The sequence below is a fragment of the Pollachius pollachius genome (assembly GCF_949987615.1).
Source record: "Pollachius pollachius genome assembly, chromosome: 1".
Lineage (NCBI taxonomy): Eukaryota > Metazoa > Chordata > Actinopteri > Gadiformes > Gadidae > Pollachius > Pollachius pollachius.
In genome coordinates this window covers 12,925,398-12,946,877 of record NC_136934.1, presented here as the reverse complement: position 1 = coordinate 12,946,877, position 21,480 = coordinate 12,925,398, and the positions used below count along the sequence as shown (strand labels likewise).

At 43.4% G+C, this 21,480-nt stretch overlaps 1 protein-coding gene across 1 annotated transcript in view; it reads right to left on the bottom strand.

The window, feature by feature from the left end:
* LOC307070954 (ADP-ribosylation factor-like protein 15) overlaps positions 1 to 21,480 on the bottom strand; it is a 93,309-nt gene that overhangs the window by 32,421 nt on the left and 39,408 nt on the right. The window contains exon 4 of the mRNA XM_079729757.1: positions 13,301 to 13,509. Within this exon, the coding sequence (XP_079585883.1) occupies positions 13,301 to 13,509 (209 nt within the window). The remainder of the gene's footprint in view (positions 1 to 13,300; positions 13,510 to 21,480) is intronic.

Genomic DNA, 21,480 nt, shown 5'->3' with positions numbered 1-21,480 from the left:
TTCTTTTGCATGTCGGGACAGGGTCTTTTCTTTGGCTTTTTTCAAGTCTTTCCAGCTGAGGACAGGAAGGAGAGGAGAGATAGTCCATGGCGTGTGTGTGTGCGTCATATTGTAGACGGTGTAGAGCCTCTTTCCTGTGGATGAGCTGTGAATTGCCTGTATAACACCATGGTGTGCGTGTGTGTGTGTGTGTGTCTGGTGCGCATGTGCGCTTCCGTTCCCGTGTGCGTGTGTGTGCATGTGTGTGTGTGTGTGTTCCCGTGACAAAGGGATTGAAAAGGCTTGAGAGAAAGAGAAAAAACAACAAAGACAACGCTAAACAGGTTTGTTGACGCGAGACGCGACTGTTTGATTTGTGCGGAGGTGAGGCGCATGACTGTAGACATCCGCACAGCTGCTGCTAGACAGGCGTGTTGGCCCGCCTCACTTCTGTCTGACAACACTGCCGCGCATCTGGAGGTCTGTGCGAGGACGCAGGTTAAAGAGGAGCGTCTTAATTGTCTCCGATGAAAACGCCTCCTCCCCCTGACACGTCTCCAGCTCCAGACTCAAGACTCATCTTGTATTTTTTGCTCCTCAGTTCGCACGGAACGAGGCCGCTCCGATTGCACGTGAAGGCAGCGACATCAAAGCCCCCTAGAGATTAAGCTCATGAGTTCGATCGTTGCTTTCAGGGCGATACCACGGTATCGTTTGTCCTAACAAATACACAAAATGGTTTTTTTTGCGGTTTTTGCACCAGGTGCTATTTATTGTTAGCGAAGGCCAGTTTGTTGTTCGTCACCAACAGGTTTTTCCAAGGTTTCTTGTTGGACATTCTTCAACCCCTGGCGTTCCTTTGTGACCATGTGCTGATGTACTCTTTATGTCCACCACCCAAACATGAATATCGGCACAGGGCCACTGCGCTAAAGAGCATGAGATTGAGTCTATTTAATATCACACAGAGAACACATTAACGGCACGTTATGGTTACCGTTGGAGTTTAATGTGCCATTAATCACGCCAAGAGCACATCCAAAAGCGACAGTTTTAATTCACAAGGCTCATTTATTTTTCCCAAGCTAATGTCAACAGAAAAGCGTCAAGTCAATGTCCTTTCCAGCTGCTGTTGCTCTTGCTGCCTGGATGGAATGCGTATACTATTGGTGATGAAGGTTGAATCATTTGATACATTTATTTGAATTAATAAATATGTAAAAGTCTTCATAAATATACTGAAGTTGAAATGTACCAAAAACGAACTACCTAATAATTGAGAAATAGGCTTTCAGCAACATTCAACAGTAAAAATATGCAATTCAATCTCCTAATTTGTTTATCTACAAGTGAATGAATATATTGTGTTGCTCCATCCTTTCCATTGAGTTGACTTCCTGGCCTCAAGGACTTGGGGGGTGTTTTGAACAACAATAAATTAATTGATTTTAACCTTCCCTGACATTTAAAAATGAATCATCAAATCGAGGGAAAACCTTAAATATGATAACAGGCCTTATTTTGCCTGGGAGTCGGCCATGGGTAATTAACTTATTCAACTCATCATACTTAATTAATTTCATTAAGCTAACCAAACCTGGAAATAAATAAATCCTCCTAAATCTATGTTCTCTGGAGGTTTTCTTTGGTTGTTTTCCTTGTTTCCGTAAAACTGACTCCATCTTAGGCAGTTACGAAGAGCTAATAAATGGTCAGAACGTCCCGGGAAAACATGTTGTTGACAAAGCACTAGATCAAACCTGATCCCAGGTTCTGGGTAGACCTCGAATGCACTGCTTCAGAATAAGAGTGACTCACCCCGTTGGGAAAATACAAACAGGTAGCGACTTACACTTGAGTTGATTAATTTATAGACCTGGGCAATATGAGAACAGCATATATACAATTCTAGGAGTTGCTCATTTTACATCCCAAAATGTATTCTATCCTTCAACCTGATAATCATTTTTATACTGACTAAAAATGACATTACCTGTAAAATTTTCTTTTCCTTTTTCTTGTTAACTAAATGTCGGCTAATACTAAACCTCTGTGTGTGCAAATTCCTTCCAGATGCAACTTAAGGGAAGTCAATTGTCAGTTGGAGTTCATAGTTAAATATATGTGGACCGATGCCCACGTACTGCTCGGTGTATGGAACAGATTGGTCTAGGCACAGATTTATTCGTTGCAGTCTTTCCGCTATCTATAGAACAGTTTTATTGAGCTAGGCTTAAGTAATACTAGGAGTACTTCGAAGGATACAAGAAGCTTAACATGGTATTTTAACAGAGGGCAGATGTTTGACTAAATAAATGCTGTGTGTGTAATTGTGTGCAATATATTTGGTAGATCAGACATCTTAAAAAAGGCATTCTATGTAACATTTACAAATTAAAATATCATAAATGACTAGACGTATGTTTGTTTTCTAACATTATCTCAAAGAGCTGGGCTACCCCACTATTTAATTTGCCATATATCGTTATCTACAGCTTTTTGTGTGGTCGAACTCATCCCATTAAAAGTATGGAATGTAATGTTTCTTTAATTAACGTTACTAGCGGCTATTTTGTTAAATAAATAACATGTAATATGTCATAAATGAAATAAGGCATGGCTTCTCCTAGGCTGGAGACAGCCATAACCTTGTCTGTTAATGCTTAAGCTTGTCTGTTAGCATGATTCAAGTCAGATCGATTTTCCCAAGCAACGGTGGTGAAGACAACAGCCCAACAGACAACAGAGCCCACACTCCTTCACAATGCCATCAAACTATATATTTTGTTATTGTTTTGGTTGAGACCCCTGCTAAACTGTGATAAGTCAAACTATGAATATTGACATCGGAGCTGGAGATCTCTGCCCCTACCAGAACGAGAATCGACAGGAGCGGACCGGTTCTCGTCGCTCCTCATATCTCACATATTTGACAGGCTGACGTCAGGTTTTGGCTGTATTCATTAACTCACAATTCATTTGTATTTATTTTGTAGCGTGTTCACTTCAGCAACTGTGTGTCTTATCTCAGTCAGACGGGTTTCCCCGCCCTCGGACCTCGACTGACCAATCAGACCTCGGATGACCTGTCAGATGTGTTGTTTTGGGATTAGAGATAAACGCTAAAACGGATGCTGCTGAGGAGGCGACGAGGCGGCCGGCCTTGGGCGATCACCACTTGGTTGCGCAAGAGAAAAAGGGGGGAAAGTCGGAGGTGTGTGGAGAGTTTTGTTCCATGCAAAAGTTGTAACAGTATGTGGAAACTTGCTGAGAAAATGTCGGGCTGTAATCAGGTTTGGGCGTAAAGAAAGCCCGCGATGTGCGGTTTTTGGTTGGGTTCGGACTGGGGCCTTTTCGGCTCAACTTTTCAGGCCTGATTCAAGCTCTACTTTACATCTGGAGTATCAATTGGTATGTCTGCATTGCGTGTGCAAAGACTTGACACCCCTGGAAATTCCCGAGCTTCATTATATCTGTTTACATTCACCCGAGTGGAAGAAAGCCTGCTACATCATGGCCTCCCCCCCTCCATGCAGCATCCCCAGGCCTGGATGGTTCCCAGTCCAGCAGGACCACTCCCCCGCCCCCCTTTACAAATAAGACAGAGGAGGTAATTGAGAGATTAAGATCCTTCAAAATGGGGTCACAGAGATCAATGATCAAACAGAGCCGTGACCCCCCGCTCCCCCTGCCCTCCTCTCAACTCAACACACTTTATTTTAGCAAGCCTGATAATGGAGAACAAAAAACCAAAGGGAAAAAGGCCAAGCGACAAACACTTCCCTGGGAAGCGACCCGAGCACCCCTTAATCTCTGGAGGAGGCGGCCTCAGCCATAGCAGCGGTCCGTGAGGGCGATCAATCACCGACAAGGGCATTTATCAGAATGAAATGTGGTGAAAGTTAGTGAAGATTTACAGACTCGGACAGTCACCAATAACTCAAATCTATAGTGAGCCAATGTTTATTTTTTTATGATGCAATACAAGTGCATCATAGATATTTACACATGTACATTTTTTTGCAATTTGTCCTTTACTATATGTATTGATTGATGATTAGTGTTTTATCATTGCTAGTCAAAAAGGTATTGAAGTATACCTTAAGTATAGCACTTGAAGCAAAATGGTTTCAAAACGCAGAATCCCACAGCTATAAATGTAATGGTTATTTGACGTGGAACATGTGAGGACATGTTATGGTCTCCATGATTTCAAGAACAAATAAATCATGAAAACTCTAAGGCTCAGCTTCAAACCCCTCAAACTCCCTCCACGTGCTATTTTTACCTTCTTTTCTTAACCTCCCTCTTTCCCACCAACTGTGGTGCACACATCATAACATGCAACTCAGACATGAATTAATGACCCTAAACTGGAATCACACCTCTCCCCAAGTGATTTATAATCTCTCTCTCCCCGCTGCTCTCAGATTCTCCCCCTCCGACGGGCTCTGACCCCCGGCGGACCTGCAGAGTCAGACAAGCGCTGGCCAGATGAGACCCCCCCCTGACATGGAAGAACAACTTGTTGGGTTTTCAGTTTTTGGTTGTGGTGTGAGTCACATTCCTGTTGACCACAGGAGGACTGGGAACTGGTGTTGTACAGAGCCACTCAACACTCACAAACAGGGGGGTTCAGGGAGGTCGCATCCCTCCTGACGACAAGCACCATAATGAGTTATTGGCTTCTCGTGGGCTGGAGACAGCTCAACAATTTTACACAGACAGCGAGGGAGAATGGAAAGGAATGGAATGCTGGGTATTTTCATTGGGAATTCAAAAGTTAAGAAATCGTGAAAAAGGGAGGGAAAATGGATAGGGAAAAGAATTAAGCAAAAGTCAGCAGAAAGCTAAAATATGGATGCTTGGGGAAAGTGTTGCTCTGCTGTAAAAGCATTGACTCTCACAACATGTTTTGTGCATTACAAGTGTGATTACAATTGCCCAAATATTTATTTGGGCAATTATTTTATATATATATATATATATATATATATATATATATATATATATATATATATATATATATAATTTTTTTCATATCTTAGCAGGACTCATATTTTCCTAACATAACACTTGGTGAAAGATTATACAAGATGCTAAATAAGATAAGATAGATTTAAGTTATTATTGAAGGCGGTTTATTTATACATGAACATGAGATGATGGAATAAGTCGTACCAATCATCAGCACTTTGTTTCAATACTTTTTTTCACTACTATTGACCAAATTCTATACAATTACAGACATATGTGTGTGAAGACATTTCCAAAAATGGGAATAATTGTATTAAAATGACTTAAAAACACATTATCCAAATCGTTTCCAACAATGTTCAAACCCAGTTTAATTCCCAGATACGGCCCATTCTTTGGTAGCAAGAAAACAACGTCATATGCCCTTTACCCCCTAACTTCCAATAAACATGCGAAAACAATTCAGTAGGGCCCTTGATATATTTCAATAGTGATCGAGCGTACTATGATGTGCTACTTCAAGGGTACTTTGTGATTGACCTATTTTGTCAACTATGGACCAAACAATGGTGCTGTAGAGGACTGCTGCTGCCCCACCGAACCCCCCGCAGGTATACACCGCTAAATACAAGGGACTCACGTTAACTCGTCTGTGACAACGATTTCAGTCACTTCAGAACGATTTTCACCGGCAATGGTGTTGAAGATAACGACTCCCATGATCCTGTGTTACTTCACAATGTCATCAAACGACATATTAGGTTGATGTTTTTATTGAGCGACTGTTAGAGGCTGAAATTACATTCTCTACCTTCAAGTCCAGGGCGAGATGCCAATGACTTCATCTGTGCAGTGCAACCGCAGTCTTACTTCAGCTACCATTCATTCATACTGAAGCTCAGAATGGAACACATCTTAATTGTTGGCGCGATGCAAAGAGTCACAACTCTTTAGACTGACTATGGTTTAAGCTTGTTTGATTTACAAATGAGTATGAAGGCCGAAGCATACTCGATTACATTTTAAGAGTTCAGTAGTGGTAAGCAAGATAGACAACGCTGTGTTTCTCGTCAAAAAACAACAATCACCACAACAACTAAATGGTGATGCATGGTGAGTGGTGCATAGGAACACTGAATGAATAAAAGGACTGCCTCCGGTCTTCAAAAATAAACAAGGAGATGTTATTCACAATTAATGTGATCTTAGTCACCATGGAACAATGACTAAGAAGCAACTATTTACTGTTTGTTCCCAGATTTTGTCGGGGATCAGCTGGAGAAAACATGGCCCAATGGAAACAAGCATGACTGTGTCACTGTGTTTGTGTGCACGTGTATATGTGTGTGTAAGCAAAAGAAAGACAGAGCATTAGATATGTGTTTGGGTGTTCATGTGTGTGTGAATGTGTGTGGTCTTCAGGCAACAGTCACAGCGTGTGTCTTCAGGCAACTGTTTGAGTTTGCTAAGTTATGATTATTGTATGATGTGTTTCTGGAATATGGTGAAGAAACATTCACAATTCATCTTTCAAGCCTTTGTATTTCCATGTCGGTTTGTGTCAACAAGAGAGCAAATGTATGACATGTGTGTGTGTGTACGTGTATGTGTGAGAGACTTTGATTCATTATAATAACTCAGTACTCTCTAGTCCGTGACACACGATGATCGCCAACCAAACACTAGGACGTGTTTGGGTGCTCAGTGGCCTGTGGGGTGTAACTTTTGTCGTCGATTCATAAGCACAGCCAGTTGTTAACTTTGGTACACTGAAAACAGATGTGCTTCAATTCACAGCAGGCATTGTTTTCCTCACAACTGAGTGAAGCGTAAACGGAAAAGTGAGCGCCAGACTGATTTGTGGTGTATGACTGAGACAGAGTGGGTGAGAGAGAGAGGAAAAGATGGAGAGATATTAAAATAAGGGGAGCATGGGAGAGCGGGGGAAGAAAGGAGGGGGAAAGGTAGGAAGAGGATGTAAGTGAGTGAGTTGGAGAGTTCTCAAAAGAGGTGTGTGTGTGTTTTTCCTGCTCAGTCATCATCGTCTCGGTGTTAAACGTTGGAGTGGAGCTGTCGTCACTGTTTTCAAGGTTGGATATCACAGCGATTGCCATTTCCCCAATTTAGGCTCTCTCTCTCTCTCTCTCTCTCTCTCTCTCTCTCTCTCTCTCTCTCTCTCTCTTCTCTCTGTCTCTCTCTCACACACACATATCCGTCTATGACCTTCCCCTGCCTTGTATCCTTCCGTTATGGTCTACCTTATTCCAAATTGATCTCTGCCAACCTGTGGGCCTCAATGTGCTACTCCCACAATGAAATGCATCTCGTCGTTATTATTCCTATATTTCATTTAGTTATCCATAGGGAAGAAAAAAGAGGGGGGAAAAAAAACACTAGCCCCACTTCAATCCCCTCGGAAAGACACGTTAGCAGCGCCTGTGTCCTGAAACAAGGAAACCCTACGTGAATGCAGAGTGCATGAGGTCCAGCCATCCAAACAGACCTGCTTTGTTGAGGTGTTATATCAACAGGCCAACCTCCCCTCTGCTCCTCCCCGGCTTCCTTGGGCCCCCCAACGGCAGGAGATTGATGTCAACAAGGAATTCTGTCCCGTGTTTCCCTCTGCCTCCTCCAGACCCTCCCCTGCCCCAGAAAAACACTTGCACAGTGGGCCCCCAGTGAGGTTCTTAACAAGCCCGTCGCGACATATTACCCCGCCGCCAGCGCCACCGACACACTGCGGTGTGGCCAGAAACACCCTCAGTCCCCTGCGTGGCACTGTAAACAAGGACACCCTGCATCTGGTGGCTCTCCCTGGGGTCCCACACCTACGAGCTGTTACTTAGGCCCCGTCCACACGGAGCCGATGTTTTTGGTAAAACCACATGAGTCTGGGCCGTCCAGATGGATCCGGTGACCGAAACTGCACTTTTCTGAAACCATGTCCCAGGTTTCAAATAAAACCGAACCTATGCGTGGTTTCGTGGGGACGCTTGAAACGCAAACGATGACGTTATCCCCTCACCCCCCCACCCGCTGGGCAACGTCAACGAGTTGCGTTGAAAGTTTAGGTTACATTTTTTATTTGTATTATTTTTGTAGCTTTAAATACAGCCCCTTGGTAAATGTCATTACTAACTGTACATTTAAAAGTATTTCTACTCAATCTAAAAGGTTAACAACTGCTATCTCCTCCTCGACTGAATGTTTGTATACCGCGCAGGCTGGATAGCCGCAGGCTTGAAGCGCTCCACTTTTTTTTGTGGAGAACCGGCGCCTTGAATATGTACTAAAGCGTTTCTACAGCTCGATGCGTTTTCGCAATGAGTCCGTCTTTACGGAGATATTCCTGAAACGCATCAAAGGAAAACAGAGGGGAAAAGATAGTTTCCACCTTGTTACTTGTTCCTCTCGGACTGTATGCGTAAACACAGCGCAGGCTTTATGCGCATTGCGCATGCTCGCCTCTTCTTCTTTTCTTTTTTTGCTGGAGTTCTGTAGCAGAAGCAGAGCCCCTTATGGGCCTGGAATGTGTACTACAGCTCGATGCGGTTTTGCAATGTATCCGTCTTTACGGAGATATTCCTGAACCGCATCAAAGGACAACGGATCGTTTTCGTCCGTGTGGACGGGGCCTTAGTGCACACGTTGTGCGGAGAAATCTGTGCTTTAATTCATAGCGCCTTTCACGTTTATTGTATGACCGTTTTGATGTTTTTTTGACCGTTTTGAATTTGACAAGTTTGACAAGGAGTGGGATCAAAGTTTGAGACTTGTGTTAAGACTGACTTCCAAACAACCGATTCCCACGTTGTTTTGGGAAGGAACCGATTATGAGCAAACCATGAAGCGTTAAGCGTCTTGAATTAATCCAGTGTAAACCAGAGAAAGAGGGGTTCAGAGCAGCCTGCCTTTTTAAATGATAAAGCTAGTTAAAGGGGCATACTAAAGAAGTCCACAACAATCATAAGGGTATCATTTTCTATTGAATCTTTAGTAAATCACAGCAGAGATTTGAATGAACCCAATCATGTTTCTGTTCAGTCAAAACATGGCATAGCCACAGTAACCCAAGGGTTAAATATAAAACCTGTTGGATATTTACTCCAATGTATGAATACATTTTATTTTTAGACTCTGGAACTCTTAATTTATGAAAACATCTGCGCTGCCAACCGACACTTGAGCACCTAGACACGTCAGTACATGTTAAAACATGCGCACCGCCGGGGTCAAATTTGGGGTGCGAGGTAAGTTCAATCGTAGGACACAGATAGAAGCCCAGCCGGTCCAAGTGCATCTCCAGACAACATAGGGAATGAGCAAATTCTCAGCTCCATTAACCTGTCATGTAATCCTAGTCCTGTTGAAACAGTGCTCCAGGCAGAGTGCCTGTGCAGCTCCACTCTCCACACCATATCGTATCGTACATTAAATATAAAACTTACCACATATCAACTCAATTATTTAGCATAGCAGTTAAAAAGGTAGGTTATTTAGGCCATGGACAAAGTAGGCTATTCCTTATCAGGATCTTGTGGCTGTGGTTCTCTGGATGTATAGGAGGAACGCTAAGAACCTGTATGGCAAAGCAACGTCAATGCGGAAAACATCCAAAGAAAAATCCCCCATCCACCTTTTCCACCATTCAGATCTTAACTGGTCAAAGCATAATGAATGACGTTCAGGCAGAAATACTCACTGACTTAATCAAATCATATATTAATCAGGGGTGATCATAAGTCAGTCATTCGGCAAACCTCAAATTCTCACACATATTTGTCATCTGCCAAAGCGTCTAATTTATGCTGACAACCTAGTGAACAGTTTAGGGAGGAGTGGAGAGATAAGGTTTACATGAGAACTCACACCTTTTCAGCAGTTTTCAGCTGTCTTGATATCGTTGCACAAGGGTTTTCTAATAATCAATTAGCCGTTTAACACGATTAGCTGAACAATGTACCATTAGAACCCAGGAGGGATGGTTGCTGGAAATGGGCCTCCATACACCTATGTAGATATTCCATTAATTGTCAACCGTTTCCTGCTAGAGTAGTCATTTATCACATTAACAATGTCAAGGCTATATTTCTGATTGATTTAATGTTATCTTGATTGAAAAAAACAAATGCTTTTCTGACCCCAGTGGTAGTGTATATATATTAATTTGGGTCACCTTAGTGGCGCTCCTGAGCTTTACTACATTGAAAATACTTCCTTTCCTGACACTGAATTTGCAGCCCTAATTTGCAGGCTCTGATGGTCGAAACTCCAAAACCTACTCTATACTTTTCCCATCATTTTTATAAGTAAGTATACTTTTAGGTATACTTTTAAATAGATTCAAAATTATCACAATTAATCCTTAACAAATTTAACAAATTAGGTAATTTGACAAATTAAATCCTCTCACTGGGTAAATGTATGAATATATAATACATTGTAGTCATTTTGATACTGTACGGATTTAGCATAACCTGATGCTCACAAACGGACCAATAGCCAGAGACATACCCTTAATAGAGCTTTAAGACTCAGTGGAAGGAATCACATAGCACTAACCTGAGACCAGGTTGCGACATGGTGCAAAGTTTGCCACCTGTTTGTGACGTGACTTTCATTTACTATTTAGCATCCCTGCTTTGGGAAGCATTTTGGCCTCATCAATGAAGCATGAGAACACCCATCTGCTTCCCAGAGTAAAAGGATGCTGAGGAGGCAACATGCACTGATCCAGCCTCTTTGATAGTAGCAGCTTGGCTACATCTGTTAGTTAGAGTGAAGCTAAAGATTACCGCACATAAATAGTTGCGATGTGTGAATTCTTTTTATTCGTCTACATGTTTCTCATCTTGGCTATGGCCATTGTCAACAACGTGAAATCCAATGCTTAAAGTCTTCATGGCTACATAAAAAAATGACTATTGCTACATTGAGAACAAGTAGAAAATAACGTAGAAATCTGAGCAGTACCGGCTCCAGTTCTGTACTAGGAAGCCTGTTCTTTTGACATAATAGGCTCACAATATGAACTGAGATTAACCTCACAGAGGCATTGGAATAAGTGCCTTAAGGCTAGACTCTTCTCACTCCTCCCTATAAACCGCTCTCACGTGTCAAAGTGTTTATAAACGGCAAGGGATTGTCAATACCTCCCCGTTACTGACACAAGCTTCATGCAGCAGGGCGTACGTCACGCTCCAGCCAGCAGTTGATCATGTTTAATTAGAGCTTACAGGGAGTCTAAACAAAGGGAAATTGTTATGGGGCCAAGGTATCATAAGATTACCAGGCCCAGTTTTTAAATGCAGAAATCCATGGCAACTGAAATTGTTCTGTTTTTTGGGATGGAGTGGGGGAGGGGTTTTTAAGTCGTCAGGTTCATATCAGTTCACCGTCGCGATCAGATTTGGGAAATCACTCACCACAGTTTTTGTTTTTAGAACAGTAGACGCCTCAAGGGATGACAGGATGTCATCATTTTTTCAGCCCTGTCTAGCAATCTTTTGATTACAAAAGCGATGAGTGTATGTATGTATGTATGTATGTATGTATGTATGTATGTATGTATGTATGTATGTATGTATGTATGTATGTATGTGTATGAAATTTTTTATGTGCAGCTGGGAAATGGAAGCCCGCATTTTTTTCATATTTCTTTTTACAGATTAAAGTGAAAGCAGCAACAGATATCCTAACCAACTGATTCCTAATGATGGTGAGGTAGGGCAGAGTGTGGCTCGAGAGGAAGAGAACAGCCAAGCAAGACTATATCAGTTTCACTGCGATTTATCCCTGAACGCCCCGACAGTGATTCATCTAGTCCAGGAGAAGGGGGGTGGAGAGATGACCGGTGACATTTGGGCTGTGTCCTTACGTTTACCGACTGTTCTGTCAGGGAGGCTGAACAGCTGTTAAAAAATGAACTGAATATTCCACCTTCAATGGAAAAATATCAGCCTTGACTACACGTGTGTTGCAATTACAGTACATGGTGTGCACTGGAAATAGAGATTTGGTTGGATCTGCCGGGAACAGATATGTGTAATTGTGGGCCTAATATGGCAGGCAGTCTATGGGGGCACGCTTTTCTATATATGGTGGTTGGACGTGGACGGCTGATCTTCGATGTCTGCCAATGAGACAACGGTGCCCTTTATCAGTGTTGCTGTCTGATGACTGGAGCTACTTCTTGATTCTGGTTCCCACTTAGCAACAAGTTTGTTCTATTATTAGCAAAAGGTGTTGCTTATCAGAGAGAAATTGCTCCTATATCTGTGCTGGAAGGGGGTTGGTTATAGGCTGTTCCGGACAGACAGTAGGTCAGGAGATCATAGTTTCCACAGAGTTGAACAAGCGAGTGAATTACTCGGGCAAAAACCCCTCAACAGTAAGGACAGTGGTATGTAGAAGGGAAAAGTTTCCCAAATCTTTCCCATTAATTGGAGGTCAAATCAAGTTGAATTATGTCGATGATCAGGCATGATGTATATTAAACTCGTCTTAATGTCTCATAAAAAAACCAATATCGGAGAGTGACAATGATTTGAAAGCAGCCTCCTTCAAGTGTATTAGATCAAAATGTGCCAGCATCAGGACCATTGTACATAACTTACTGACAAGGCTTTTATTAATTATAATAAGATGTGAAAATAATTCAACCGTGAACACAAATGGTCCCCTAAGTGGGAAAGTAGTGTAAAGCACGATGAATCACCGGATGTTATCTACTTTATTTTAATGTCAATGTTTCCGTTTCACAGAATTTCCTAGCATGCTAGTGAATAATCCTGTGCCTCAAATTCTTGAAATTATCCCAAAAAGGAAATGTTTTTGATTGGGAAAATAAAAATAAACCAGTAAGTGGAGGACCGAACAGAATGTCAATACGCTTGGACACGTGCCTTTGGAGGTGTAGAAGTCTACAGTTTTACCTTCTGGACAAATGCCAAAACATTAAAGATCTATGGGTCACTCATATCCCCTCACAAAGATAAGGGAAAATATGGCAGTGTGTGTTCTGCACTTTTTATTTTTCTAACAATTAAAAAAGGTTCAAAAAACGTCTAATACATTTTCATATCAAAAAGGCAGTTTGACCTGGACTTGTAAGGAGTGTGGAAGTCTTAACGTGGTACTGATGTGTAGTGTATCCGACATAACTTTCAAAGGAAATAGCCAAGTTAACGCGTGATACCTTGGTTCTTGTCAAGTCAGAGTACACATGTGTTTGCGGTGCAGAGACAGCAGTCTCCATAACGTACATAAAAACGTTCTCAGTGTGTGTCCCAAATCCATTCAAAGACACGGCCGCACCGGCAGGGCTGGAGGGGTCTTGGCTTACCTGGTTTGGGGTCCGCGCGGCAGGCTTATCCTGGTGGTTGGCGAGGATGAGGAAGGGCAGCGTGCAGAGCTGGGGGTGCTGCAGGGCCGAGTGGAGCTCGTTGCGGGCGGCCTCCAGGTCTTCGTCCGACGAGGCGCTGTCCAGGACGAACACCACACCCTGGGAGCCCTGGTAGTACCGGCTCCAATACTTCTTGATGTTGTCGGCACCTGTAGCCCGGGAGAGTCTGGTCAGGTAGGGCTGTGCGATTAATTGAATTTTTATTGTAATTTCGAATTTTGAGTCAAACTGGGCAGAACAGCTGGACACATATTTGTACATTATTTTTGAACATTTGAACATTTGAACATTTTGAGTATATTTTTTAAGGGGAAATTTCAAAGTTCTCACATACAAAGTGTTTTTTTTGGAGTAAAATGCTGAATAAATGCATAATGTGTCGAGAAATCGTGATTTCAATATTGACCAAAATAATCGTGATTTCGATTTTTTCCATAATCTACCAGACCTACAGTCAGGGCACACGAGTTACGGAGTTATAAAAACCTAATGATCAGAACCATGCCTACGGGAGACCGCAGCAGGAACAGCGACGCCGTGGGGGTGACGTGTTTCTGTGGGCTTGTTCTGCACATGTTCTCCAGGGTGGATATTATGATCGTCATTTCACTCAACTAGAAAGAACCCCCTCAACTTATGAATCACTTGTTTACCCTGTAGCACCCCCCAAAGACTATATTTTGGTACGTCACAAAATTTAGAAGTCCCTTTCGCACTTTTAAAAAATCACAAGAGGTTTTTCAACACGTCGCTTCAGAAATTTCAATTTTTTTCTTGTTATCTCCGCAGCAGCAAAGGGGCTAGACTCCTGAGCACAGGCGCCGGTGTTCAGTCAAGGAGACCACAACTGTCTCACTTATCCGGGCTAAAGCCGTCAGGCATTCCTCCTCGTGTGCTGGTTCTCATGGGAGAAATTTGAATTTGACACATTGCAGTAACCCAATGTGCAGACTAAGTCCAACCATATCTGCCACATTGTCGCAATGATCCTAAGCTTGACGGCATTGTTTGGTATTTCTGGCTGAAAGTCCTGCTCACAATCATCTGTCCACAGAGAAAAGCCTCACCAACACCTCACTTGTAACCAAAACGTTGTTATTTTCTTATCACATTTGGTTATTCTTTGGGGATAATTATGTGATATTGAAATGCAACGTATTGTCTCTTTTTATACTTTTGTGACATACTGGCTTCATACGTGTTATATTTTTATATTATTTATGGTGCACTAATAAGTCATTGAATAGCCACTACATGAATATTTTGATCAATACAGTTCAAAAAATTATTATTATTATTTTTTTCCATGATGCTTTTATTCAAAGCGACTTACATTAAGTGCATTCAAACATGAAGAGACAACCCAGAAATGCCAAGAATCATGAGAGTACATACAATTACGACTAAGTACAATTAGAAGCGCTTCTCCAATATTATTGTCAACATTATTTCTGAAGATTGACTGAGCTCAAACATACCACGATGAATCATCCTGACCCTAGACATTTGCATAAAACAAAGTATTTCAAAGTCAGTTTTCTGTCATCGCCCTTCTTCCTCAACAATCTCGTCATCAGGTTTTGTTTTCAACCAAAGTTGCTCATAGCAAGGTAATTGCCAAGTGGTGACAAACTGTGAGCCTGGCGAGTCTTTAAACGTCACGCAATGCTTCCAGTGACATTCAGACATCCCCCCCAGTCACTCCACTGCACCCTTCCTTCCCCTCCTCTCTCTTCCTTCCTTGCTCCATCCTTTCTTCCACTGCCCCCTCCCTCTCTCTTTCCTCACACCTCTCACTGGAGTGGAAAGTTATCAGACAAAGTGGCACTTGAGAGATTGCCTGGGAAGTTTCTCTCATCTCTGCTTGGGAGTTGGCTGGAATGTCACTCATGTCTTACTGGCAACTCCTGCCACCTATTGGCCTGAATGGAGGAGACATTCTGTCCGGCCGGATTGGAGTGGAAATCACTCTGCCTGAACAATACTGCCTGTACTGACTGTGATGAACACTGACATACCTGGATTTGGAAAACACCAGCTATACACAACGTTGTAAAAAAACAGTGGATTGCACCCCATTGGATATTATGAGGAAAATTAAGCAAGAATAGTAATACACATTAGTAATACACAATGGGATGAGTAAATTTCCTGGATCACTGGATGATCATGGATTGTAGTGACATCAGAAATACACCAAAGCTGGATTAAAGTAAAGGTTGAGATGAGTCTGTGTGGGGGACCCTGGAAACGCATACTTATAGCGTGTGTACGTAGTCTACAAGCATATATTACAAAGTGAGCGATAACATGAAGAGCCCATTAAAAGCCTGGCAAGACGTAGACAAACAATTACAGAGTAGAAAAAAACTTGATTTTGTCTCTAACCTGTCAATCTCTTCAAGTGATGATTGACCAATGGTGCTTTATGGTTCAATAAAATACATTTAAAATGGCCTTAGATTTGTTTTGGAAAGAACCAGCCTCCACTTCCATTTGGTCTGAATTATGCTACTGTTGGGCCCAATTGTGTCTGCTGGTGGATATGACGGGGCTCCGATTCTCTCTCACACACACACACACACACGCACACACACACACACATACACATTTCCCTCGCCTGATTCTTTTACCTTGAAACAAAATGCAAACATCTTGCTAATCTGCACCTTTTTTTTTCTTCCTCCTCACTCTTGGAAGTTGAACTAGAGTCAAAGCAACAAAAAAAACAGTCTTTGAAGTCTCCCTTAACCAAAAACAGCCCCCCCAAATGGAGAAGCTACAATGCAGCGATAGGGAAGGAGCGCCGGGGAAGAGGACTGGGGCTGAAGGGGTGCAGCGGGGAAGTGAAGGAGGGCCCCAGTAATACAGCTTGCTTACTTCATTGTGGAACGCAGCGAAGCCTGGGAGCACGGTGGAAAGCACTTGAGCTGTGGATACACCCGTCACCCTGCAGGCTCTGTTGTTAAGTAAACAGTTCCTGTGTGAGGCCCTGGCCTCCGACCAGCAACCGGCCCTTCTAACTCGTTTACTACACATTTGTTGGCAAAGGAGCTGCTCTTTGAGCTTCCAGACATGCAGCATCGCTAAATCCTCCCTGTGATCTGCGTTGTGCGTTTCATTTGTGCGTTGGATGTTGTTACTTAACGCGGGATTAAGCAGACTGGAAATACCCGTCTCCCTCTTTCGCTCTCTTCAAAGAGTATAGCAAGACGTTTAGACTTATGACCTTTGATAGACAGCTCAGTAAACAAAGATTAGGGCGTCATCCTGGACTTCTAGCCGTTATTAATGGCGTGCTGTGACTAGACACACCGATGCAACCACAAGAACATGAACCTGATACTATTATAGAGCAATATCAGCTGAATTCAAATATTTGGTTTGTGGGTATTTAGAAAATGAATAGTTTGGCTTTTCTTGGCTGCTTGCCAGATAAAGCAAGCACATTTACTTTTGGTAACTGGTGATGACATTTCCGATTTATGACAATCTACAGAATCAATTATTAAACGATGCAATGAAAAGAAAACGATCTTTAAGATTTAACAATTATCTAAATAATAGTAAGCTGCAGACCTAGTACGGTTCGATTCAGAGTGGGCCTCATGGTCATTATTAAAATGGGCTGTCCTGTGTGGTGCTGGTGCCGCACCTTTCACCCGATACAATAAAACTAAGAGTACACAGTACACAGTAATATCCTTTGGTGGTACGGCCCGGGCCATGGGTCGGTTACACAGCTGTCTCTTCAAAAAGCTCTCAGAACTTTATATCGGAACAGGCTGGATAGCATCTGCTTTGAGCCCAAATGACAATTTACAAATGATTTCAATTTTGGTTTCGGGCCTCTTCCTTTACTAAGAGGAACAGCTTCCCTGCTGGGCAACGCGAACCACATTGTGGGCCCACTTGAAAGTAATACAAACCACATTGGGCTTGCAATGACTACAATGTAGCGGTTTGCTCCAGGGATGTGCTCACAAAGTTCCTTCTGCCTGTAGGTGGTCAAATGCTCTGTGATGTTTTCCCTTGTTGCTGTGTGTGTGTATGTGTATGTGTATGTGTGTGTGTGTGTGTGTGTGTGTGTGTGTGTGTGTGTGTGTGTGTGTGTGTGTTTTAAAGGCCAGTGAGGGATTACAAGTATCCTTATACACGGGCGAGCAGACTCACTTAAGAAAGGCAAAAAAACTAAAACAAAAAGGGAAATTCACACGAGTCCTAACCTTGCATGAAGGCCGTTATATTATAATATGTGACAGGCACCTCCTTCCCACAGTGACACACACACACACGTCAACAATTACCGTCACACATGTCGACCATTAACACTCAAACCCGCTCGGTTTATCTGGGTGCAAAATTATTATTACATTTTAAATAACGTGACATATTTCTATTTTTTGCGAAAAAACGTGTAAGCAGAAAATGTCTGCGCAGATGCAGCGCGACAGGATCACATGTGCAGCCGTCTCCTTCAAAACAGGAAGCTCGGGCTATTCTGTGTGGCGGCTGTGGCACTATGGATCAGTGGAGATGAGTATAGCGTTCGTTATGACCAGCACTCCATCAGCTGTCACCCAGCGGCTCGGGCACACACAGCCTGTCTAGACCTGACGTCAGTGTCACCATTCTCTCTCACTCTCTCACACACACACACACACACACACACACACACACACACACACTTTCCCTCTCTCACACATACTTGCACATTAACAGTGTGTATATTAAGGCTGGATGCTAATTCAGTAAGTGTTTATAACTTGCATTGTATTTTGCTTTATTTGGTACCCTTTTATTGTATTATGACCACCGACCTGCACCAAAGCAGATATTAACATAAATATTTAAAATCCTTTAAAAACACAACTGTCATCATTGTGTGCTATTTCATGCCTGTCATACATTTAACTTGCATTACAAAGTTAAATGGACTGGACTTGAAACGCAGACCATGATACTGCATGTAGCACTTAGAAATCTAGAGACCTATCAAAACAGTTGTCTTTAAACAGAATGTCTTTATGGTTTTCACATGTGGATCTTGCATGCTATGTAGACAATTTGTATTCGACCATAGGGCTTTGAAAAGAGAAAGAGGGATATTTTTAGGTGTCATTCGATAGCTCATGTCAGTAACAATAGCGCATTCTCCTGCCGGGCATGCCTTGCTGTTTGGCAGTGGTCGACCGATTAAACAAGATCATATCACCTAAACGATTAAGATTCCCACATCATTTGGCAAAAGAGAGGAGGGAAGGATGAGTGACTGATATTTACTTGTTTTATCCCCCTGGACAGTGCATTCTGTGCTTTCTATGGACTCAGTGATTTCTATGGACATTAACCAACCAATCTTTGGATTTAAATTTGAGCAAATGTAGGCGATATGCGTTTGGGGCACAAAAATGCATTTGGTGCCCAGCATAAAAGCGGCTAAAGCAGCTTCAGGTGATCTTCCCCCCCGAATGTTTGTTTCCTAAATACCACAATTTTTAATAAACTTTCCAGATTGATCTGACGACTCAAATTGCTGAACAATTGTGCAAGGTCATAGCCTCCACACAAGGCAACACATTAATTGCCATCCTGAGATTTTTCTGCACACCTGCACAAAAAAGGTGAAATGATTCATTCCGTCAGAGTTTGTATAGGACGGATAATAAAACAAATACAAATTTCTGTTTTGCAGCCCAAAGAAAGTTGAGGAATGTGGTTTGCTTGGTCCTACAACCACTAAGCCACTGAACATGAGTCAAAGAAAAGGTAGCAGGTACCCCAAAATAAATGCCATCCACTGCCCTTGGATGATTCCTCCACTGTCTATAAGGCCAGTTGGCTCTCAGGACAACCTGGTGCCCCGCACTCCAGGGAGGAAGGAGAATGCACGGCCAGAATTAGCCCACGACAACAAGGGGTTTGTGGCTCGCCAGAGTGCAACGAGCCGACCACGGCATTTCACGAGCTCACACCCTGCTGCATTTCAGGGCACCCGGAGGTGACGTGACCTCCCTCCCTCAGCACCCACGCTTTGCAACCCACCCACCCCACACCAAGAGGCACGAGTGGCTGTGTCTCCTATGTTTCTCCTCTGACATAGCAAGCTTTTTCTGTCGGCTCGTGTTGGCATGTTTGCCCTGTACTGCTTTGGCTTTGAAAAAGACAACAAAAAAGTCTAAATTAATTCTTTAATCTGCCGACAAGAGGCAGTGGCCTTACACAATGCGAGGGCTGTTTCAATAAAACAACGTTAATTATTCCAGAGTTTCTAGAGATGATCGAGTTTTTGCTTGGCTGCTTTTAATAACGAGCTAACAGAATTCCCCGATAATTCTCCCCCGGTAGGAAACAACAACAAAGTACTTAATCTGGGCTTTGTCTGTTGTCAGTTGTTCCGAGTTGCGTTACCGCCTTGGAACACTCGATCCCGAGGGTCGGTACCGTGTGACCTTTGTAGTTGGAAAAAACCAGGGCGGATGGAAGGAAGGATGGGGTTAGCGTTTCGGGCCCCCGGGCTGCTCATCGTGTGTCTCCTCCCTCGGCTTCGTCAGGGTTGAAGGCAGACGACAGGCCGCGGAGGCATCGTGGGTTTTAAGCAGTGATGTCACGCGCGTCCCCCAGCCGCATCGTTTTCTGCGCCGTGGTGCGTGAAACGAGGCCGCGTGCGTCGGCGTGCCTCTCCCAAGCCGCCGGGGAGACCGTGTAGGAAAAGGATACGGCGGCGGCCGAGCTGAGCTAGTCGTCCCTTCTTACGAGTTCAAAGGAGAGAGGTTCTGCGTTGGGATAAGACTAAAACCGAAACGGAAGGTTAACCAGAAAGAGAAACACTGCTCGTCAACAAAACGTATCTCGCATTGATCCCCAGGAAGGTGAATCGCAAGAAGGTGTAACAGGGATGTTGCTCGACCTGCTGAACCATAAGTCTGTGCTTCGAATAGCAGGTTTCACCTTAGATCGTACCTGATCTGTAATCAGTACGATTTTAAACAAAGAGATGGACGTTGTTCGTCAATCGCACAAACTTAACAAAATTGGATCAAATTGTGACTTATACGCATTCCCTTTGGCTCCTCTGCGTATTAACCATTTGCGCCGCGCAGCAGCCGGCACAAATGGGTTAATGAGAAGATAAGGTGTGTGGAGGTGCTGGGGAGCGGGGCAAACACAATAGCTTTACACACTGCCATGCAGGAATTGACGGTGCGCTCCATGGACCCTGCATGGTTCTCTCCAATCACAGTGCTACCAGAGGGGCTTTGACCTAGTCCAGAAAGGTCTAGTGTGAAGTTGAACCCCATCCTCAGAGTTCTCTGTCCAAATTTGGTAGCATGCCTCTCTGGTGGTCTCCCTAGTGTTTTCCTTCTTTCTTTGCGTGTGCGTGTGCGTGTGCGTGTGTGTGTGTGTGTGTGTTTTGAATCTTGTAGGCTGGTTAGGTTGGAGCTGGCTTCAAAACATGCTGCACACCTGTCATGTGCCTTGTGTGTGCAAAACAACATAAATTACTTTTACTCCTAACAAAATCATAAATTGTGGCATGGGGATGAGTGGCTGGCAAAACAGCAGAAAGCGATAATTTATCATTCCATTCCCCCCCCCGCCCCCCCCGCCCCCCCTTGCACTGCCTCTTAAAACAGCTGTGGGAGACCACCCCCTCACGCTATCCCTAACCTCCCAGCCCCACCCCATCCTCTTCCCCTCTGCATCTCTTCCTCAACATCCCCAATCAGTGTGTGTATTAAACGTCAAACGGCTTCCACGTGGGTAGCTGGACATCCAAGAACGCTTCCTGTTCCTCAAGCAGCACCGCTGGGGTCGCGGGCTGCCAGAAGATCTGTCTTCTATCCAAAGAACGTCATTCTGTGACGACAGCGCGCGCGTAAACAAACCTGCTTGTGTACTTTTTGGCCACGAGTGTGGTAACGGCTGCGGGGAGCTGACGGGAGACATGCGTGTAACATGTCCATGTTTACAGAGTGATTTGGAGCTCGCTTAAATATTTGAACAAAAATTGGGTTTTTCTCAGCGATGTTTGACATTACGCACACGTTTGTTTTCAACTTTACATGGGCCTATAAGTAGTCAATGCTGACCCTGATGGATTCAAGTGTGCAGAAATA